This window comes from Zeus faber (genome assembly GCF_960531495.2).
Source record: "Zeus faber genome assembly, chromosome: 1".
Lineage (NCBI taxonomy): Eukaryota > Metazoa > Chordata > Actinopteri > Zeiformes > Zeidae > Zeus > Zeus faber.
The window spans coordinates 17587329-17611608 of NC_137193.1; the positions used below are offsets into that span (position 1 = coordinate 17587329).

The window sequence follows — 24280 nt, forward strand, 5'->3', positions numbered from 1 at the left end:
GATGGGTACATTGTCTCAGAGGGCAACAACCTCTGGACGACTGATGACACAACGCCCCCGAGGCAGCGGTTACTAAAGGTCACAAACCACCTCCTGTGTGATACCTCTAAGCCGGAGGTATCAGACACAATCTGCCCAATGAAGCAGAACAGTGGGGCATTCTGATCTAACCTCACAATTATCTGGCAAATACATTACATCCTATTTAACATAGGCATCTCGAAGTGAAAGGCAAAGAGTTGTATCTTGCCTTTCCCTTTGCCCTGGAGACAAAACTGGTTGAAAATCAACCGGTTTCGTCTCCACAGAACCCTCTTCAGGTATGGCCGACAGCTTTGAGCTAGTTGAGACCGCCAGTGTGTTGCTTTGTCGGGTTTAGGGGTTGTAATATAACCCATAAGAGTCACTCTGGTCCGTTCTCTACCTGTGAAGTCGTGGAGCTGCGGCAGCGTTTCCATGACGATGCCAATGAGCGGCAGGTAGAGCATGGCAACACGGGCCTTGACCTCAGGGTCGGCGTAGCGCGGGTCAGAGTCATGGCTGGACAGCAGGTTGTGGACGACGTTCACCACCTTCTTATGCAAGCCGAACATCCTGCAGTACGAGAGAGAGAGCGAGAGAGAGATCGTTAATTCACCACAATGTGAACACACACTTATCAACAACACACAGCTGCAGAAGCAACAATCATTCTGCATCCTCATCGTCTTGGTAGGCTCCTTTTGAAACCTTCGACTGACCAAACTGATGAACCCAAATATGTTGTAGAACCCCTGTCTCCCGTACCAGTGCAGTGGTACAATGTAAAAACCTGCGCTCCACTTACACCTCATTGTCCGTGTCCAGTATCACCGCCAGCTCAGACAGCACCAGACCGGCGAGGAAGTGTTGCTCCCTGAAGGGGACAGACAGCTCGAACATGTTTGCTATTTTCTGGTCCTGGACGTGGGTGGAGAAACCAGAGCTCTGGGGGGAGGCAAAAAGAAGAATCCATGTACACTACTTTGAGTGGAAAGGGTGAGAGCCTCCGCCCACTCTCTCCATCTCCATCTCCCGTTCTATCTCTCTCCGCTCCAGTTTCACAACACGGTAAACCGCACTTACACCGTTTCAATGCTCAGATTTTTCCCGGCGGATACTTTTTTTTTTTTTTTTTTTTAATCATCTGCCATCTGTCAATTGCGATCGACGATTTAATCGTAAATCTGCCCAAGCCATCACCACATGGGATGGTATAGGAGCAGTTTTCATGTGCATCAGCCCAGCCCTCATGACCTTGGGGTAAATGAGTCTCCAGTGGGACGGACCTGGGAAGTAGCGGAGGAGACGGAGGGCGAGGGGGAGGCAGGCGGCGTGAGCAGGCCGCAGGGCAGGTTGAGCGTGACGTAGTGCTCGTGGCTGCAGGCGATGCGCAGGAAGTCCAGCCTCAGGGACTCCAGCGTGGGGTTCTGCAGGGCGTAGAGCTTGGTGGACACCTGGAGAGGAGAGCGGAGAAAGCATGACGAATATCAGCCTCAGAGCTGAAAGCGGGAAAAAGTATATAATACTTATTAATATATAATATTAATAATACTCAGCTCAATAGGTGCATTTAAATGCTACTTTCTAATTGAAGCCGAAAAATATACCTGTTTCCAATACGTCTTGATCAGGGTGAAGACGAAGCCTCGGTCCATGACGGACAGCAGGTCGTTGAGGAAGAAGGCCAGACTGGTGTTCAGTCTCTCCACCAGCTCCAGGTCCTGTTCATGCGGAAGGTCAGGGGTCAAAGCCCACGCAATCCTAAATTCATTGCGTTCCCATTGCTGTCCGACTACAGAATAATTCAGCTTTGGGCATATGCATAACTAGAGAGCCATATGAGGGACTTTTGGACTGTAAAATTCAATTCACGACCCTTTTAACCAATTTAGTTCTGTTCATCCACAACAAATAAAAAAAAGAGAGTAGAGTAGCAGTACCTTCTGGAAGCGGGAGACGATGTCCCCGGCGATAGTGCTGACGAGGGCGGTGATGTCGTCCATGAAGCGCTCGGGGAAGCGGTTCTTCCGGGGTGACTCTAGGCGGTCGGTAAAGTACAGGTGGTGGATGATGCTCTTCACCTGAGGGTCAGAAGGTGGACATTTCAGCTCAAAACGAGGGTCGAGAAAAAAGTATGAATAAAGTGTTATTTTATTCATTTTTACACTATTACTATCTATGACATTTATATCTATAAATCCATTATTAATGCCATTGTCATGTACTATTATAAGTGTTTATTTCCCTGGAAAAAGCCATTCAGAATTATTTTTATTACATTACAATTTGAATAACAAAACCAGGGGGAATATCACAATTTTTCAATTATCAGGATTTTTCAAGGACTCTTCAAGTACTACAGCACAAAGGCGGCTCTTTTCAAGGTGTTACAGCACTTACATTTCTGAGGACAAAATTCAAGCACTTCAAGGACATTGGTCAGAACCCTGCTATATAAAACCTTCAACAATTCCATGTAAGGTTTGCGACAAGGTGAGCGGCTCAAGGCTCAAGGCTACGGCAGTTGCGTTTCCTACCATGAGCTCAAAGAAGAACCAGGCCTGTTGTAGCGCTCCCTCACGGACGCTGCCACTGCTCACCACCCACTGGAGGGCCAACTCCTCATGGAAGAGCTAGGGGAGGGATGGAGCGTTGAGGAGACGCGGGATAGAGGAGAAAGGAGGCAGTTAGAGGCAGGTAGCTGGAGGAATCAGGTTGTAAAAGAACGACGGTCGACGGTTCTGTACCAATTATTTCACTCACTGTGACGCCAACGGGGGTTTCAAAATTAACACACATGGGTGTATTGTTTTGTCTTTTGTTCAGGAAATAAATTCACTCCAAGATACTTTACGATACAGATAATTAACAAGCAAATGGGGGTATTGATTTTGGAACCCCCTAGCTGTGGACGACCTTCATTCATTCATTGATATCATTTCAACTATATGGTTCTGTGGCTCTGCTGTGACTCCAAAGACCTACGAGGCTGTCTCCATTAAAGAAAACGTGAGGGTTACTAAAAGAAAAGTGGCCTAGAGGCGTTAGATAGCATAAAAGACTACAAAACAAAAGTAAATCGTCACGTAAATAATAATCACATTCCCACACAACGCTTGAAATACTTTAAAGAACTGAGTAAAAGTAGCCTTTTCTCAGCATGCAAATAATGATGCATACAAACGGCAATGTCTTGACAACAGTTCAAGAGCCAAATAGTTCAATTTCTATAAAGCAATGATGTCCTTTTTGTGTGCATGGCTGCCATGAGTTTCAAAAAGACCAACACTGAAACCATATTATGAAGACGCCATTCAACGCAACAAGAGGCGGAGCACTGACATTCAGCATCCAACAAGACTCCACAACAAGCAACCCAGACATAGACAGACAGACAGACAGACAGACAGACAGACAGACAGACAGACAGACAGACAGGCGAGGAGGCGAACAAGAGGGAGGGGGGATGGTGGTGGGCTCCTCCCCCTTGTGCAAGTGGCTCTACCTTTTTGGTGGGCAACCGTCCTGTTAAACTTTGCAAGAAACTGGCGCTCTCAGTGTGCGAAGACATGCGATTGCCACAGCGCTCCATGGCCTATGGGTGGGATGAATGGAACGGTGACAACAAGGTTAGTGGAGGAGCAACGGGAGCACGAGGGGTTGCACCTTTTTCCCCCCTTAGTGTACCAGTGGATGTGTCTGCTGGCACACACACACACAGACGCGCACATACACACACAGACGCGCACATACACACAGACGCGCGCACACACACACACACACACACACACACACACACACAGACGCACACACACACACAGACGCACACACACACACACACACACACACACACACACACACACACACACACACACACACACACACACACACACACACACACACACACACACACACACACACACACACACACACACACACAGCGTGAATGCTATGATATTAGTAGGACGTCATGCAGGAATATAATGGGAAATGAATTAATACGAAGGCTTCTCTACTCCCACTGGAAAGGAATTCTAGCACTACTCTACTGTCATTACTATATTGGGGGAATATAGTATGAATTAAATCACAATAACAGTTACCAAGCCAGTTACCAGTTACAGTTATCACTCTCAGTTTCCCTCTCATGAATCTTGCAGAGGCTTAACGTTAAAAAGAGAGTACTTTGGCTATAGATTTGAGAGGTTGCTTCCCTGAGTTTGCTCAGAATTTTCCAATTTGAACAACAACATCAGGCTTTGGGAGGGATTGGGTTTTTAGATCCGGCACCTAGTGCCGACTAGTGAAAACACTACAGCTGATAAGTCATGCAGGCGGCTGTAACTCCCGTGTGAGAGGTGAGGAATCACGGGAGGTTAATGGTTGGTATTTGGTGAAAATACCGTAAAATTTCGATATTTTGGCTCCATTGTTTTGCCTTTGCAGCACACCAGATACAATTTATTTATTTATTTTTTTTTTACACATGCAGAATATGATTTTTTTATTTTTAGAAGTAGAAGTATTTTTCGAAGTGTCTACAGTTGCCTTGGTTCAAAGTATAAAACATTTGGTCGATTCCCAGTCTATATAGGTTTTTGTCTATAAATTGTAAACAGACTACATTGCTTTTCCTGCCCGGCAAAGGGCAACAATGGACCAAAACCAAGAAATGTCACAATATTCCTTAGATGTGGATGGGGTGAGTTCTGGCTGAGCGGCAATAAGGGTGGACAGGGCATTTAGTGGAACCACCTGCATGGTTTCTGGAGCAGACCCGGGGCTGGATCCCCAGGGGGCACTTTTACAGCCCATGGTGTGCACCCACGAGTTGGAACGATCTAGGCCCTAGGGGGCATCAAGGTCAGAGGTCACAGAGCACAAGCAGAAGGCAAAGGAACGAGCGAGCAGCACCGGGGGGGAGGAAGGAAGGAGGGAATGGAACAACCACAGGTTAAAAATAAAGTTTTAGAGTTCAGGGCTTCTCCAGGACATCAAGGGCTCCAGAAAGAAAAGGTGATTTGTCAATAATTTAAAGATTCTAATCATTATCACACAAGAGAAAGTCAAGCAGTACAAGGCAAGAACAAGATCTGTCTCAGTCCCGTTCCCCTTTTCCACTCTGCGGTGGAAAAAAGCCCAAGAGAAGACAAGGTTTAGTTGAGTTTAGTAGTAGCGGTAAGGCAACATCCATTAAACAAGGGGAAGGCAGGTCCATCAGCAAAACATCACTCACTCATCAGTGTTCAATTATATTTGGGGTCAAATGAATTAAAAATATTTTTTTGAAAACCAAAAAGGGGTTGAATTACATTAACATTGACAGCAAGGTACAAGTTAGAAACAGATTTGGACAAATGACAGGCAGTCAAATAATAAACATAAACGACAAAATTGCCCTCAGTGAATTCTCACCCAAAGGTAGATCTAGTAGATCTAAATTATATTATAGTTTAATGTAACACTTAAATGTTAGATTAGCTTTACTATTCTGTGTTGAAAAATAGACAAATGTTATGCTATTGGGAAACCTACAGCACTGCTGCCGCTTCTCACTATAGTTAAATGCAGTCCAACGGGTTAGATTAAGCAATTTAATGCTGAATCTCATTTCGAAAAAGGGAAGCTAGCCATATAGTCAGTCTTCATATGTAACACCGTAGAAAAAAGGCTGCCAACGTACATTTAATCGGGTTTTCCAGGGTTTTATTGACTCATTTGCACTTCTGCAAATCAACTCTGGCTATATCTGTACTAATGTAAGAGTAGTTGAGAGAAGTTGCGCCGCTTCATATTGGCAACCTACTGGAGCCAATGTTATGGTTTAGATGTACTATGTCAACTGTCTAAAGAAGATAGAAATAAAATGTGATATTACCCATGTTTCTCAAAACATGTTCATAAAATACGCACGATTCCTGCATTAACTTTTTTTCCAAGGCTTAAATATTTGCCCCGTTGGACGGCAGTTAAGCACAGCAAGAAGCTGCGTGCGTGAGTGGTACGTTTCTCAACAGGAAAGCATTCAGTGAGGTTGTGCTAGGAGCAGTTATAAAATAGGGAACCCATCGATTGAGGTCCACCTGATTGTTCAGGCTATAATCTTAAGATTTAACGATCCTTTCACAACCTCCGCTGACTGAGCGGTGACTGTGTGTTTGAGAGAGACTGAGAAAGGTTGCTGTTATAGGGGTGAGCGAATTAAGGTGTCTGTTTGCTGGTGTTTGCCTACTAGCTATAGGGTTTTCCTCTCATGTAGGTGATAAATGGCACCGTAGATCACTGTGCAGAGTCAAGATTCCTGCTTCAGTGTGTATGTGTGTCACAGTCTACCCTTTGGCACTAGCCTAAAATAGATCTAAAACCAATGGAATTCTGTACTTCTACATATGTAGACCGACAGCATTCTGAAAGATCTAACTGTAGTAACAAACTGCTGCGAATTTGCTAAATGAGGAGAAGAGGCTCAACCCAAAAAGCAGGAGGAATTCACAATGCGCATCATACCTTGCTTCCGATGATGGAGCGGACCTCGTCGTCGGGGGAGGTGGGTGTGCCGGATATGTCGGGGTTGCTGTTGCTAAGGCTGCGGGAGCGGTTGAGGTTAAGGCTGGCGGGTCGGACGGCCGAGCGGGCCATGGTGGCATAGTGGACCGAGCCGCCCAGCCCTCCTGGGCCTGGAGGGAGGGAGTTTTTATTATTTATTAGAGGTTTTATGATTTGGCAGAAGGTTAAACATAAGGTAAACATTTGTTGTCAACGCACCGCCCTGGAGAGAAGATTCACGTTTTACAAGTGACCACCTCTCAATGACTCTGAAAAACGGCCAATCAGCGTAAACTGCAGGTGACCTTTATACTGTTTAAGTGGCCTTTAGTTGTGTTTATTTTACATTTTGTCTTTGTTAATTGCACAAGGAAAAGGAATCAGTGTCCAAGCGGCGCAGATTGGTCCGACCCAGGGCAGGAAGTTTTCTTAAGTTTATCTGTCTTGCAGTGAGGGATCGGCATATTGGGCTTGGCAGCCGTCCACGAGCGAGCGGCACAGAACGATGTCTGCACTTATTCTGTCCTGTCATCATTAATATTATTTATCCTTTTGGCCAGCGAGCCCCTCAGTTTTGATTAAACCAAGCCAACCTGCATTCTCCTGCCTATCAACGCACACCCGAGCGGCTCTGAACCCGACTGCCTCCTTCTCCATTGCATCCTGGGAAGTAACCAACCGGTCACAAGCAGTGCCCGAAAAGGGACATGGATCACTGCGATGCAGAACCCTGGATCCCGTACCCACAAAAGCAGAGAGTGGCGGCCATCACTCTCACCGAGGTCCACGCCAAGGTCTACAGCCAGACGGCTGCATACCACAGGGTGCTGGCAGGAAGCAGCAGGAGTGCTGGAGTCTCTGAGACGGGCGGGCCTCACTGCCAAACCAAGGAAGTGTGCGCTTGAGGGAGTTACATTATCCGGGCTACCACTTGGATGAAGTCCTGCCCCAAGGCTAGAGCTAGACCCCAGAAGGAGGTGAATCAGTTCTTGGGGCTGGCTGGCTACTACAGGAGGTTTGGTGTTGACTTTACGGAGCTGACCAGCCCCTTGTCTGATTTAACTTGAAAGGGTGCTCCAAATCCGGTCCAGTGTAAGGAGAAATGCCAACAGACGTTTGTGAAAGTAAAATCAGCTTTCTGTGGGAAGCCAGTACTGTTTACTCACAACGTTGCTCTCCCTTTCTGTCTGCAGAGCGACGCGTCAGACAGAGGGCTGGGGCAGTGGAGGTTGAGGGCACAGACCTGCTGTACATCAGCCGCAAGCTTTCCAAGCGGTAGACGAGATACAGCACCGCCGAAAAGTAGTGTGTAGCGATTAAGTGGGTGGACAGCCCCCTCCGCTAATACCTCCTGGGGCATGCTTTCACACTCTGCCCAGACTAAGCCCCGCTACAGCGGCTCCACCGCATGAAAGACACCAACACACTGATCCCCCGGTGGTACTTGGCTCTCCAGCCATCTAACTACAGTTCTGAACCGTGAGACTTTCCCTGTAATAACATGCACATGGTATAAATTTATGCTTCAAAATTAAAGATGTAAACTTTAACCCACCCTCAACTTAGCAGACATGTTCTGCCATCTTTGTTTATAGCGGCAGCGGCACACCCACTTTCTGCCAAATGTTTACAATAAGTTGCTTTATGTTACTTAGGTGCATGGGAGCGGAACAAAGGCGGAAAGGGGCTTCTGGAAATTGCTCATTGGATAGATTATTTCAACAATTGCCCATCTGCTACCACGCAGCAGCAACATACAGTCAGGTGAACTAAAGTTTACATCTTCAATTTTGCAAATAAGTCAGATTTCGATATATATGTCCATATTTTGCCTCTCCTGTGAATTTGAGAGTCCCAACAAGTGCCGCTTCAGAGGCTTTACCATGTGTTTTTCCTTTTTAATATGAAATTATTAATATAATTTACAGAAAACAAAGGGGGGGAAATAATTAATAACTTAATACTGTGAAATGACATACCATTACACCGTAAGTCAATTTTTATTTTTTTTACTTTAAACTTTTTTAACAACTAACCTTCGGGTTGGCCTACAAACACATGTCATCCCAGCTAAATTGGCATTGAGGTTTCAAGCTGTGAATTGTGAGAGTATGAGAAGTTTGCACAGAAAAGAGTGTTCTACATATTTTGAAAAACTAAAATCTGATCTCATTGAAATTTGTTATGACATCCAACTTCAGCACGCTGTGAAAGGGAATGCTGATTTAACTCAAAAAGAAAAACTAAGAAACAGAAAAAGAATGAGGAAGAAAGAAAGAAAACTTCAGGTAGTGTACCATGTATACCTGGTGAGGGGGAGGTTGAGCTGGTGTCTGAGTCGGGCGAGCAGAAGACAAAGTGGAATGAGGAAAAAGGAAAAAAAACAAGAGCATGAGAAAAGAACATGAAAGCCAGTTGGCGGGTAGAAGATGAACCTCCCTCGAAAAAAAACAAAACAGTAAAATAAAAGAGGTGTTTAGCGGGGCTGGAGGAGGGCGTACGGTACCTGGTGAGGGCGAGTTGGGGTCGGTGTTGGGCAGGCGGAAGACATAGTGGATGTAGGAGGAGAGCAGGCTGTTGCGGCCGTGCATGTCTTGGCTGGTGTCCAGGTACTTATGGAGACGGTTCACTATGGAGGCCATGACCTCGAAAGAAGCCTGGCCCAGATTCACTGCACAAGACACACACGAGGCTCAATATTTATACGCATGCACAGGAATCAAAGACATACAAACAGGAACTCAAGAACTTTTTTAGACAGCCAGGTAAATACCCAACTGAAAAAGTAAATAGTAGTTCAGCGAAATGTGTTTGAAAGGCTGTCAGAATGTGGTCTTGGTGTAATACAATGAAAGGTTTCATAGAGGGAAATAGTCTGGCTTCAGGTGTAGAGTAATGTGCATAAAAACCCTCACAGTATGAGATATAATTTGTGAGTCAATGTTATATTTGCATCAATAATGTTTTATTTAAGAATAACAATTTAAATATGAATGTTAATGCTTTGCATTATATTTCTGTAAGCGTAGTTTTCTGCGAATGCTGTGCCTGGCGCTGAAGTCAGTTACTAAGTGTCATGCTATAAAATATGGATTTTGCAAGAAAGTGGGTCAGAGGTCTTTAATGCATCTTCCCAGCCTTGACTGGCAACACCAGTTTTTATCTGATCTATCGTCTCAGCAAAGAGATGTCTTCATATTAGGGACAGTGCTCAGTGTTAACAGAGCTTGGCTCTGACTTTAGATTCACGCTGGCAAACATGATCATTGCAGTTAACACCCTAATTATCTCAACTTTGGATTCAACATTGTGAATCCAATGTATTTGGATTTTTTTATATATATAATATGTATATATATTATACTGTACATCATACTTTTGATTATTATTGACACGGTTCTCTGTAAAAATAATTACCCCCAGCTCATTAACAGACATATCTCCTCTGTAGGTGTTAACAAATGCTCCAATTAAGTTAAATACCTATCTGCCCGGCGATGACCGGTGGCCTCACTACCAGCAGCACCAGCTTGTCCAGCAGCAGGTGGAGGAATCGCACCACGGGCTCCAGCTGGGAGGAGTTGAGGGCTGCGATGCTGGACTTAAGCTCGGCCTCCAGATTGTTCTCCATGATGCGCATGTCTCCTATCCTTACCGGGAACATGTGTTCGTCCAGGGCATGCACCAGGGCAAAGAACTTGTCCAGGTACTGATCCTGGGTCAGGGAGGTAAGGTGCAGAGCGGAAGCAGGGATGAAAAGCAGATTCCAATTATAACGAGTTTGACTCAGAGCTCTCTTGAAGAGCTCAGGCTGTCATTGCCAGTGTTAAATCAAGCTCCAGTAAAATCGGTAAAGAAATGAACCTCATTATAAAGGGGAGGATGCAGTGTACAAAGCGGAGAGGAAGGTATGAGGTTGAAATAGATGAGAAGGAATGTGGGTAAAGCATAAAAGACAGGCAAAACAGGAAAGCCGAAAAAATAGAAGCCAGTATAAGTGGCAAAGCAAGTGTAATCAGAAAAGTTGAGAGTCCACAAAAAATAGGGTAATAGGTCTCCTTCTCTGCAGGTGCACCCAGGAGTGCTTCAGAAGTCGCTGCTACAGGAACACAGTAGAACCCAGCAAGTCTAATCTGAGCGGGGTAGTGATTTATAGGTGCATTAGGTTGGGTAGGTCTCCTCAGGGCCCCCAGTACCACAGCCAACACAGAGATGGAGTCGACCTCTGATAAATTATTACAAGGCAAGGTGCTAAAGACTTGGCACTGGAGAAGAATGACCACAATTGTGTAAAAGCAAAGAATAAAAATGGATGCAGCTGAACAGATACTTGACAGGATTCATTACGGTAACAAAATAAAGGAATTCCACAGTACATATTGTGCACAACATTGGCACATAATCGCCTGATCGCAACCAGTTGAGCAGACCGTGGTCATTCTGCAAAAATCATTAGGTTCCTTGTTAATTTGTCTATCCAAATGTTGGGGGAAATTAAATTCAATGGGGGAGAAGTCTCAACAAATTAAATGTGGATTAGGTGAGTTACCATCAGCAAGTGTCTACCTGAATCTTTATGGTTGTCCCAATGTTAATCGTCAATAGATAGCTCTTCTGTGATAGGCAGACAATTATTATCACACTATCATGACAATACTATGATAAAGGCATTAAAATGAACAAGTTAGACAATTAATTTGTCACAATTTAATGATTGTGAAAGCCCTACAACATTGAGAGCTTTTGACATAATGGGTTTGACTAAGCTCTGTAAATCCTATAGCAGAACCCAAAGAACCTATAGCAGGGAATTTACCTGTGTGTGAATGGTGGAAACGGCAACAACCTCCACGTTGAACACACCACGATGGTTATCCACCCATTTCATCCCTGGGAGTGGAACCTGGTGTACAGATGCACGTGTCAATAGAGCATCACCACACTGGCACCAAACGGCCTACATCGTCAGATTTCAAGATTTCTTCAAGATTCAAAAAACGCTGTCTGTCACGATGAAAAAAATCTTCTTAGATTAGATTGGATTATTGTCATTGCACAAAGTACAAGTACTGAGACAACGAAATGCAGTTTATCATTTAACCAGAAGTGCAAGAAAAGCAGTAAAGTGCAGCGTATGTATAAAGTAAAATAGGGTGAAAGTTAGGGGGTCGCAAAAACATCAAAACATACAACCATGAAAGACTCACATAAAATTTGGTTAAAAACACAAACAATTCTATAAATAAATAATAGCAGTTGTGAAAAGCTGAATCAAAAAGTGCTAACAGTCTATTTGGTCTTGTTTAAAATGGATATTGTAGTGGAAATTAAGAGTTTTATGAAAGTTTTCTTTTTGGCCAGCGGTGCTCTGAAGCACCTGCCTCATGGGAGTCTTCTACTTTCCCCTTTCTCATATCAATGAAACGCTCTGGCACTTGATCCTATTTTGTAAGAATAGCGTCTTACGTCGGGGGAGAGAACGGAGTAGGACTGAGGGGGTTTCTCCAGGGACACAGGCAGACAGAAGTGTCCCGTCCTCAGACGGCCGCTCTGCAGCATGGGGATCCACTGGAGAGCCCAAGGAGAGAAAGAGAATTAAAGAGATTTAAAAATATAGTTTTTAGTTTTTTCTAAATACATAAAAGGAAGCAAATACACAAATAAATACACCCTTATGTTCGCACACCCGTGTGTACCACTGAAGTAATTCCATTTTGTTTTGAATATCACCATATATTATTATTATTATTATTATGATTATTATAATACACAAAGTCGATCATGTTTGCCATTTTACGTGTGCTGTTTTTAAGCGTGTGCCATGGTTTTGTTGGGATTTATCGAAACAACGCCGGTGCTTACGGTGTATCCCACTGGGGTCTCCAGCAGCGTGTTCTGCTTCTGTTGACAGCTGACGTGGTAGAAGGTGAAGAGGATGTGGTGGTGGTCTGACAGAGAGGCCGGCAGCTTGATCTTGATCTCATCGTGGAAGTCGGGGGATCTGGAAGTCATGATGGTTTGGCAGTGTTATTTCCCCAATGGTGGTTGGAATGGTCATATATTGCACAGTAATAACGGACAACTGCCAGCGGGCTGAAATAGGGTTTTGTATCAGAAAACAACCCAATGCCAAAATCCAATGCCAAAAACCATATAAAGCATGATTCAAGAAAAGTGACTTTTTGCGGCTTACCGCTACTCGCACTGATGCAATTGCCTCAATTTGAGAAAAAAATGACAGTCATTCAAGATTTATGTCCTAATGACCCCAAATCCATACTGCTACAAAAGTGATATCAGTGAATCCCTCACTATAATGTTTGGTTCCATTAGTCTGGTCAAGTTATGCAACACTCTTGCATCATTGTCCGACTACTGAGTATTATGCCTGATAGCAAGTCACAAGCAATGCCTCTTAAATAGCTGGATGACTTACTCCCTTACTGAGTTCCAACATGAACACACCTAGTCTAATAATTTGGTGCAAATTGCAGTGCTCGGTTTTCCAGGAATAGAGAGCGAGTATCCAAATTGATGTCAAATGAAATCTTTATTTTCATTTTGTATTTAATTGGCCGTGGGAGACTCCTCTATAACTGGTTGGAGAGAGCGTGCTTCCTGCGGGATTAACCATATTCCGACAATATTAGACACTAGCAGCTGAGAGGTAGTAGCCACAGGCAAGCAGGTCCGTCCATCTCCTGCTTCCTTTTATGGTTCAGTCTATTTATAACTTGGGAAGTGATGTCAACAAAGCCAAGCAAAGCATGATTCTTGAAGTCTGGGAAATTAAAGGGGAAAAGGCATTTTACATAATTCCTTCTATCGTCCCACAGGGGGCATTACAAGTGCAGGCCAGGACCCTAAAACACAATAAAACAAAACAAACAAACACAAAGCATAGGGAGTGGTTTGAGGTTTAACAGTTTCATAACGCAACGAAGGACTCATTTCTTCATGGGAAATAAAGGAACGTTCCCAGTGCAGAAGGCTAGAACATGCAACCTCCCCCCCCCCCCCCCCCCCTAATGGAAAAGATAATAGATCATTGACTAGACGCATAACATGAAAAGCAAAAACGGACAAAAGTACAAAGGTAGAGCACAGCCTATAACTCGAAGGAGGCCGAATGAAAAATGCCGCCTAAATGCCGACCTATTATAGATGTCCGCCTTTGTTTAATAATTTGCATATAAGCAGAGGGACATGAGATATATTTTACTATTTCCAAGAAAAACCAAAGATAATTAACCATGACCAGTACACAGAGGGGATAGAGGGAGATAAAAAACTGGCAAGAGGAAGATTGTCCTGCTCACAGTAGTCCCATCGGTCACAGGTTGATTAACTTTGACCTTGAATGTGTGACCCCTGGGTGACAAATGACAAACGCCAGGTGTCGTAAAGAACACCTAATAGCGGCGATAAAATATTAGAGGGCCCTGGGGTCCTATATAGAGATGACGTGAAGTTGTGCCAAGGACATCCCTGAACAACCCAAAAATAAGGTTGGGCAAAAGAGTGACTCTTAACTGCTTTAGAAAAAATAATAAGCAAATATATTACTGAAAACATAGTTGGCATCCTGAATTTTAATCAAGCAAGGGGAATACAGAGTATAGTATTTTATCAATCCAGAAAACAATGGTTAGTCTGTGGATTCACCAGTCACATGACACGCACAGAGACCTTGATATCAGATGACCTCAGATGTCGCCTTTAACAAAATCGTCATAATCGTACGTTACAGCAAGGACATAAAACGAACATGATGCAGTACAACTCCACTGCAGCTTTAGTCCACATGCAATAGTCCGGTCGTTCATCTTGTTTCAAAATGGTTTAAATTTTTACAGCTAAATGCCAGACTAAAGCCCCCAATATATTTTAACAATGCGCTGCGTAGACAAGTGGCTGCGACGTGAGCTATTGTCCACATACTTGCCTGCAAATTTTTCTGGTGCCTTGGCAGATTCAAATGTATCCACCAGGGGGCAGACGGGGGCTGAAACCTTTCGACACCGCAATATCTTATTGAGAAGAAGAGACCTCGAGAAGGACTGCCAGACAAAACACGCATTCGGCACCGCCCCCGCTCCATTTCTCCAGCATCTCTCTCCGTGCTCGTACATAATGGTCTTGGACCGGTTTCCATTTGTCTTTGCAGGTTCCCATGTCGACTTATAAAATGACAGTGATCTCACGCCAGCTATTCTGGCAAGAATATTTATCACTGTTAAGTCGAGTCAAGCCATGCGAGTCAAGCCAAGTGAAGTCATTGCGGACAAGCAATGCAAGTTTCTCTTTAAAACTTTCCGCCATTGTGTCCTGTCTGCCATATCCTGATATACTGGCCGCACTGGTAATTTGTTCCATTGCATCTTGCGGACACGTAGCGTTAACTTGAGGACGTGCACAATCAACGCTCAGAAGGAACGCAGGACACACGGGGTAGCCATCTTGCGTACGCGTTTGCATAGTTAGAGCAAGTATATTAGGGCCTTGACAATCTGTGACACACACACCCAAAGTTTTTTGCGTGGGTGAGGGAGCTGTTTTGTCTGGTATGCACGTCCAGGACAACACAAAACAAGGTAGCCAATGCTTGCCTGAGAGGCTCAGTCCATGTGTGTTGGCTCAGAGAAGGGAAAGGTACAGTAGGTCTAGGCCAGTCCTGGCCAACCCGCGGCTCGCGAGCCTCATGCGGCTCTTTGGGTGGTTTCATGCGGCTCTTAAGGGGCTTTCACATGACAGCGTCAAAAACTCAGAAAAAAAGCGCAGCCATTCATTCCCTATTATGATTATAAAATCGCTATGATGTATCACTCGTTTTCCACCGCGGATCACTTCATTTACTCAAAGCGGACAGCAGCAGGAGTCATGTCCCATTAACGCCTGTTTTATTAGTCCTAATGCCGCGTTTACACCAAAAGCGCCGGGGCGGCGCGCCTCCATACAAAGTCAACGCGGCATTAGGACTAATAAAACACCAAATAAGATTCGAAAACCTTTGGAAGTTTATTTTCAACACTATTGACATGGTTAGTAGTCAACATATAAGATGGATCGGCCGGTGAATTGCGTTGCGTATCGGACGTCTCCGATGGAGAACTGTGAAGGCTGGAGGGGTGTGTGTGTGTGTGTGTGTGTGTGTGTGTGTGTGTGTGTGTGTGTGTGTGTGTGTGTGTGTGTGTGTGTGTGTGTGTGTGTGTGTGTCGCGACTCGCGAGCTGCAGGAGGAGGACCGACTGAAAGCTGCTTTAAGGGAAGGGACCATTGAGTTCTGGAAAAGTGTGCCAATGGAAAAATACCCCAATGTCAAACGGGCTGCGCTTAAGATACTGTCAATGTTTGGGTCAACATACGTCTGCGAGTCTGTGTTTTCTACCCAAAAACATGTGAAACCAAAGCATCGATCTGTTCTGACTGACACCCATGTGAAAGAATTGCTTCGAGTGGCAACAACGGAATACAAGCCAGATTTGAAGAGGATTGTTCAAGACAAGGAATACCAGAAGTCCCACTAAGCAACATGCATAGTAAGAGAAAAACGCTATTGTTAATTATTATATTTTTGTTTGTGGACTTGGTTGAACTGAGAGGTATACCGCGGAAACGCAGTACTTTCATTTCATATCGAGCTCCGATAGCGGGTTCGATCCTCGTAACCACACATTTTCAAAAATGTGGCCAGGGCTCCGGAACACCTAGTCCCAGGTATATGTGGATGGCCAAAGCATCGGATCGTGTATGGTAGGCAAGAGCCAAAACTGATTCTTAAAGGTTAGGGTTTAAGGGACACTATTGAATGAATTGACCCAACATGAAAAAAATACATCCTTATCATTAAACTCGAAGTCCAATTCCCCCCTCTATGAATAAATAAACAGCAGTACTTTTTGAACTGAGAGTTTGTGTGTGTGAGACAGTGCACACAATGTTAATTGGTGAAAATAACTGGCCTGTGGTCTTAGTACTCCATCCATCCATCTATCTTCAACCGATTATCCTTAGTCGGGTCGCGGGGGTTAGGAGTCAATTTCTGTCATTATCATGTTGGTGTGTGACATTTACAATGAATCTGGCTGGAGCAGAGGTCTGTGTGTGTGTGTGTGTGTGTGTGTGTGTGAGGAAGGGATGGGGTGATGTTCATGTGTGCCCATGTGTATGATGTGGCTCTTAGCAGTAACACAGTAAAAAAAGTGGCTCTTAGTCTCTGACTGGTTGGCCACCCCTGGTCTAGGCCATTGGCTACATGGTGGAGCTGCCCGCGTAGCCTGAGAACCCACAGCCAATCACAACCAATCGTGAGGGGATGTGAGGGAGAACATGAATGAACACTGTGGGGAAGCTCCATCGTGTCCATTCCCACAAACTCACCTTAATTACTACCGCTTCTCTTAATTTAGGTGTAATGGTTTGGTGAGAGCCACCACTTCCCCTGCATTTGTTGCTCAATTAATATTTTCAGGGGGCCTGCAATTATTAATTTCCAAATCTGCATCTTTATGATTGAATTCACGGTGCTCGCGTGGCAAAGCACAAATCGCAAGGTTTGAAAACAAAGTCATATGAACAGGAGGACATTACCTGTTATGGTACACCACTGCAGTGTAGGCCTCTTTTGAGAAATCTGCACAGCTGGACTTGCCAAATATCACCTTGGGGACGAGAAAAAAATTTGCTGACAATCCTATGACATAAGGCCGCAGCTAAACTGTTTATGGCGACTTTTAACCTTTATGTATCGAGGAAAAGCAAACTCAGCACGGACACTGTCACCCCCCCCTCTCCAGGGACATTTGGCTTGAGTTTCATACACTAGATGCCCGTCACAACTGTAACTGAGAAAAGTTCCCACCGGAAGAGTCATAACTTCTCAATTACAAATATTCTAACATTAAAAAATAATGATGTCGAAAACGACCACAGGCAGCTCATTTCATCAGTTCAACAATGAGCGTTTCATCGTACCGGCATAGCGTTGTTTGGATCCTCCCCGTTCATGAATTGCACTTTCACTGTGATATTGCGTGCAGAGCCTTGGCGGTTGGCAAAGTTGAGACTCTGTGGGTTTACATACAGCAGATTCCTGTGAAACATACACAAAGAGAGACACACAAGGCATTAGGAAACTGGCAGCACAGGATGCCACAGAAGCGGTGTCAAAACAGCACCACTGTAGGTAAGCATCAGGAAATTTCCCAGTGCGATTTATGAAACAGCAGTAATCCAATAAACTACATCAGCGATTCAAGTATAAACGTTGCTAGCTTTTCCACAGAATTTCTCATTCATTTAAAGTTAACAGGGCTCGACAGTTGGCCTCAGCAACCAGATTGAGTCAATTGGCAAACCATTTCGCAGCCTTTGGTTGCTCCCTTTGGCAACGACTTTTTAATATAAAAAAAATAGGGACCACAAACAGCAAAACGTGCACCCCAAAATAAATAAATGTGTTGCATTCGTGATATTGAAATATTTACTGTCGGAACCCTGCACGTGTGTTGGTGTGTTTATCCACGTGTGCACCGGCACCTGGTCACGTTTTAATACCTTTGTCGTTTGTAATGTGAAAGCATAAGATTTCCACATAGTGAGAGGGAGTAAAAAGGTGCATCCTGCTCATAGTTCGGTTATGAAATCCCAGCGCACGGAGCGTCTCTCCTGCTGGGCTGTTCACAGCGCTGTCAGCAAAAGAGTCAATCGCAGTGAACGACAGTAGAGCAAGGTTATTACAGTCCGGGATGTCGCTTTGCGGCGAATCACACTTTTTTCATGTCAGTTTGAGTGACTTGTATCAATCAACTAAAACAATCCGATGAGGGTTTTTTTGGGGGGGAGGGGCACCAATTTCAGGATTTATTTATTTTTTATCCATCCCAGAGAATGACGCCATCCGCGGTCGATTAACGAGTTGACTCATTAATCGAGTCAACTTGTTAACTCGTCTTAGTTGTAACGCAACTCGTGGTGTTGCGTTACAACTAAGACGCGGACACAGCTCTAATCTCCGGTTGAAAGCGCTCCAAAGCAGAGAGCGCTGCTGCGTACACAGGTTGGAAAAGCTGTAATGGGTCGGAAGTGATGCATTCATTGGAACTCAAAAAAAAAGCCTCGGCTACCACCATACGTATATTTCAGACCAGCAATCACGTTTAATAGTTTGTGTTGAGCCCTGGTTAGAATGCAGTGATCTGACGGCCAAGCCAGCCATGCAATGTGGCAACCAGCTGGGGGGGGGGGGCATTTACAAGTTAGGTGTCTTACTCAATGACATCATCGCTTTTTGTCGGAAGAGGCAACCCTTTAATTACCAGAAAATCTGCTACTGGAGCCCCTTTTGGGTTGACAATTCTGTGCACTAACTACTGTACCGGCAAGATGCATTACTGCTGCACAACGAGTGATGTAGTTCCCGTGCATCAAATAGCAGAAATGAAGCTACTACGTAAGAAGACGTGGCGATTTCAGGTGCAGTGGGTAGTAAGAATTAGAAGGTCTCTAGTTATAAGGGAATACAACAAGTGGTTTCCAAAACATGGGTAGGAGCTGAAAGATGTTGGAGAAACATATGGTGAAATAGTTTGTGCAAAAGGCATGGAAATGTGGGTATTGCCGTTGTGTCAATGTTCCTAATTGTACTGTTCAGCTTTGAAGCTCATTGTAGTCCTATCAGCACAAAGGAAAGGTCTAAGTTAAGGAGATTTTGGCGAAGTGTGATTACCAGACGTATGTCCTTATACGTCTGGTACGTGGTAGAGAAGAGGGGGGGCTGGGGGGGGGGGTAGGATATAAACAAGCTGACCCAATTTGTTCCAGTAAAAAAAAAAAAAAAAAAAAAAAGGAGTAGGGGGCAGACAGGAGAGCAGGGTAAAGCTAGACTCAAGAAAGATGTCTAACTCCAGTCACGGTAAAAAGCAGGTCAATGAAGCATGGAGGAAGGGGGGTGGGGTGGCATCCTTAGAGTTAACACAAATCCTCAAGCAAATCTAACCTAGTAACAGTAGATTTTAGCTAATGTAAATTAAAACTGGCATTGACCACTGTTGTCTGCAAATTAGTTCTGCGCCAATGCTGTTGAATAATCAATCAAACTAGAGCATGAAAAAAAGTCTTACACGTGTCATTGTCCACAACATATTCATAACAATTGAGCTTTACTTAACTTCCCACAAGGGATTAACAGCACATGGTCTCCTGGTTTCAGCTTTCTCCCAGTATTAGCTGCACAGGATATATTTTTATTATTAAGTATATCCATTGTCCCAACCGTTTTTTGCACATGTCCAGTTTGAACTTAAAGGTAACTTTCAGAGCTACAATATTAAACACAGCCCAGAGAGTGTAGAGAATGAAATGTAAACATCCGTTACAAAATTCATTACATTTCATTACACTGCATATATGTATGAAAGTATGTATATATATATGTGACGAATAAACCTCTTGAATCTAAACCTCTTGAAAAGATGGACCAGTTTCTGCCATATGTCTTCGGAGGGCGAGTGGTGTTGACAACAGGAAATCCAAAAGTAACCCCGCATCACGTGAGAAACCGCAGTGACGTCGTCGACTTGACGGGGGACAGGCTCCCTGGGTCTACAGCTGGGACCACAACTGATGGCGAGGCGTGGGAATCAATCAGCATCTTATTCATTCCCTTTTATCTTTTTTAGCTCTTATTCAAGCGAGTGCTTCTGAAAGGCGTTCCCTAATCCAACAAATGTTTCCTCATCCGAAATTGGCCAATGTCATGTAGAACATTGAACTCACCCCGTAAAATATTGTATTTTTCAGTGATAAAACTCCAGCTCCCTTAGTGGCTGTGATTCGTCAGTTCAAATCATGAGATTCAACTCCGGCGCTAATCAGTACGCAGGGTGGCTGTGGAGGTGGCCAAACACATTGAAATGTTCTCAATAGAGTGTTGAAAATAAGATACCATTTACCCCGCATTCTCTGGGGGGGACGGAGGTCAAAGTTATTGATAACTAAACATGCCTTGAGAGATTTTGGCCATGTCCTCCATAGCAGGCCAGGCCAAACACACACCAACACACCGTCAATTGCGCAGAAGCTGATGAGGCAGCCATAGTCCATGTAAAATTAGAACGAGAGTATTAGCCGTGGAAATTATAAAATGAGGAGTTCTTACTCCATCATGCTTTTATAGGTTTTAACAAAGATAAAACGACTCGAAAATAAGCATTTGTTCAAGTTCTCATAGTGGTTTGTCAAGCACCCTAATCCCCACCAGTGGAGAAATGATTTCCATGCATATTATTTTATTCTGTGAGCAAAGCACCCAAGAGGGTGGGAGCCGAATTAGCGTGGAAAATATAAAATGGATCACATTGTTTTTCCCCTATCACGTTAAAAAAGAGAGGAGGGCTGGAGAGGCACTGTGGGTTTTCAACAGAGGATAACAAAGAACTGAATGGCCGCACATGTTGCAGCCCGGCAAAGTTACTCACAGGTCATTGTGAGAGGTGATCACTCAGTTGAATTTGAAAAGCGAGTAGGTGGCCCCACTCGCCACAATGATACAAATAGCTGGAAAAGAATTTGAATGCACTGGTAAACAATATATATGCTCCGTCACATTCTAATCCTCAGATGACAATATTCACAACGACCTCTTGAGATTGAGACCCCCGTGTCTCTGTCTAAATAAAGGTTATTATAAAAAAAAAAAGAAAAAATTAAAAAAATATAACTATACCCAAAACAGGCAAATGGAGACCATACTCGATTTCATTTTGTTTCCGAAACTAATGCAACTACTGCATATACCCTGGGGATTCATAAAGGCTTATCTTATTAAATTAGCAAATAGATGTGTGAGCCAATGCTGCCCAAACCTTCCTTTTTCACAAAAGATCGAGAACATGTTAAACAAAAAGGTACAGATTCTTTATTGACATTTCTTTTTACAAAGACATTTAGCAATATGCCAATTGTTGCATTTATCTTTATAAGAATTGTTGCAATAATTGTGCAATGGTAAAAAAAATATTTCAAATCATTTGCTAATGCACATAGAATTGATTTATACATTTTTCACAAGTGTTTTAAAATTTGTGTTTCACAATTTCAAGGTTGAAACCTATTACTTTACTATTGAGTTAATCAGGCCTCGTCATTCAATTGACTTTGTTGAGGCCAGTGTCAATGAAGAGGTTCCAAAGAATCGAGTCGATTTAATATCCTGGAAAACATTCGGGATGAAACAGGAGAATAGTCAGTTAAGAAAGACTCATTTCAGACTTTTATTTAGAAAGGTATTCAATTCGCAATTAACACTCCCATGAGATGTTTATAACCTAGGAATATCCAAGAATATTTAGGAACTGTTGAATTTTGTATATGTATATATAAATGTAGTATATGTAAATGTACCTGGCGAATAAAACGGATTCTGATTTGATATACAACATGTGGTATCATTCACATTAAAAAAAAAAATATATATATATATATATGTTGTCGTTTTTCAGATTCATCAGATTCTGATGTAGACGCCTGGGCTTAAAAAACACACTAGGTATATAATAGATATGTTATATGGCTTGATTCACCACAAAATGTATCCTAATGTAAGGTTATTTTTCCAGATAGACCTATTGATTTTTCCATCACTTATGGATTTATTTTTCCGCTTAATCACTGCGGCACAGTGCCTGCACTGTGTCCTTTCAGCACTACAATTTCATGGAGATGGATGTTTGAATCCTTTCCTTACTATGTTTTGGGCTAGGCCCATAGCCTACACCAATGTTTATTCAACAATTGTGGAAGATTCAAAGCAATCACCTGTTATTATTGAAATAATTAAATTAGTTGATGTCTGAAAATGAAACCATTTTGCCGAATCAACAATGCATTTCTTTGCAATCATGAAGAATTAGATGCTCAGCTAGAAAACGCTAGAGAACTGCGTGCTTTTACCCACACGTGAGAGTCTGACAGAGCGAGATGATGACAAAGCGGCGTCTGAAATGAAACCTCATTTCGCTACGCGGCTCATACAGTATGTACGATGTGCGTGCATTATGGGGCAGGAGACAGTTGACATCGCGGGCACAACATTTATTTTTTTTTTAATCTCTATGATATTGATGAAAGAAGAATTGTTTGATAGCAAAACTCCTGCAGCGCACCGTGCAACGTGCACACATACACACTGCTCCCTCTACCATTTGGAAAACAGTACCATGACTTTTTTATTTTGAACGTTTTGAATAGGCTTTAAACAGCAAAGTTTAGAACATAAATAAAAAATTAAGAGTTGACACGGAGAACAGGTTGACAGACGGACGATTAGTCTACCAATTTTAGTCCCTAGTACTGATACCCGTCAAAACGCTCAGAAACATAAACCTACAATACAATAAAGCTTTATTAATCCCTGAAGGGCAATAAGAAGTGCAATTTAATCTCTAAAAGAAACAATTACACTAAATTGGGTAGAGTGCTAGTTCAAAGCAGAAAACAAAGCACTGCAAAGAGAATGCCAGAGAAAAGCAATTTCAGCGATTGCAATGTGAATTACGATGAACAGAGACAATAAAAACAGACTACCATCTCAAAATGTTTGTTAGAATTTAGCTTCATTATAAAATGGATGCAATTTGCACATATATAGTTGCAAATTAAAAATTGTAACTGATGGTTGCAAGTCAAGGTACAAATTCTACTTTTATACACCTGAGTCTACTTATTCTTGAGTAGCAACAAGTCCTAACAAGTCCATGCCTGACACTGAGGGCTTCCCATTATTATAAGACCTATTGACTGAACCAAAAAATTTAAATAAAACACGCTAAACAAACTGATTAAATATACAACATAAATAAATGGTTAACACACAAAAGCAGCGTGAAGGGATTGTGAAGCACATATCCCGCTTTCCGCTGAGCTAGCAAGTCATAGATATGTGAAATCCACAGCCTAGGCTTGTTTAAAGTACTGTGGCTAAGCCTTTGAAAAAAAAAAAGAAAATAGCAGTCATATATGAGGCAAACCCTCTGGTCACCACAAATTACTGGAGCAGACTAATTAAAAGTGATTAAAAGTGTGAGGTAATTTCTGGTGCACTTTAAGGATCACAATCGTGAAAATCTTCCATTCACCTATTTACAATGGCAAGTTTTACACTACACTGTGTAAGAGTGAAAGAAGAAGACATTTTGATATATGTACAGTTTATATGCATTAATGGCTCTATACTGTAAGTCTTTGGTCTACATTCAAATCAACTGACCTGCACTGAACTAGGTTTTTGAAGGGACAGAGATTATTGGGGGCATTATATTAATCTTAACTAAGCTAAACAGCAACAGAAGTTGCTCAAAGACTAATGCTGATTACAGTGCTGTCAGATTATAGATCTTAAGTTTGCAACTTGGGCAGAACACGATGGTGAGCAGGACTGAAATGTACCAACGTTGCCTTGAAATGTAGAATGTCTTGGTGAGGGCTTTTAGTTGGCAGCCAAGTGAAAAACAACTGGCTGAGAATTTCCCCGTAAAAGTAATTTTATGACCAGACTGTGTACGCTCACCGTTCTTGTAAAAATCTGCAAGCCATTCAATATACATCAACTATTTCATGTCTGCTGGAGTTTAAGGTAAGTTTCCTAAACTTTACATCCCAGATGCATATTTCTGATGCGGATGACATGGCTCAAAACCCACCTTCAGCAAACTGCC

The 24280-nt window shown here is 43.1% G+C and overlaps 1 protein-coding gene across 1 annotated transcript in view; it reads right to left on the reverse strand.

Moving 5' to 3' along the window:
• Positions 1–24280, reverse strand: part of dock7 (dedicator of cytokinesis 7) — a 65596-nt gene that overhangs the window by 17657 nt on the left and 23659 nt on the right. The window contains exons 15-29 of the mRNA XM_080003454.1: positions 17541–17658; positions 17157–17227; positions 12430–12568; positions 12034–12135; positions 11384–11470; positions 10051–10282; positions 9074–9238; positions 6529–6698; positions 3527–3616; positions 2559–2654; positions 1962–2102; positions 1629–1742; positions 1308–1475; positions 827–966; positions 425–594 (exon numbers count right to left, since the gene is read on the reverse strand). Of these exons, the coding sequence (XP_079859580.1) occupies positions 425–594; positions 827–966; positions 1308–1475; positions 1629–1742; positions 1962–2102; positions 2559–2654; positions 3527–3616; positions 6529–6698; positions 9074–9238; positions 10051–10282; positions 11384–11470; positions 12034–12135; positions 12430–12568; positions 17157–17227; positions 17541–17658 (2003 nt within the window). The remainder of the gene's footprint in view (positions 1–424; positions 595–826; positions 967–1307; positions 1476–1628; positions 1743–1961; positions 2103–2558; positions 2655–3526; positions 3617–6528; positions 6699–9073; positions 9239–10050; positions 10283–11383; positions 11471–12033; positions 12136–12429; positions 12569–17156; positions 17228–17540; positions 17659–24280) is intronic.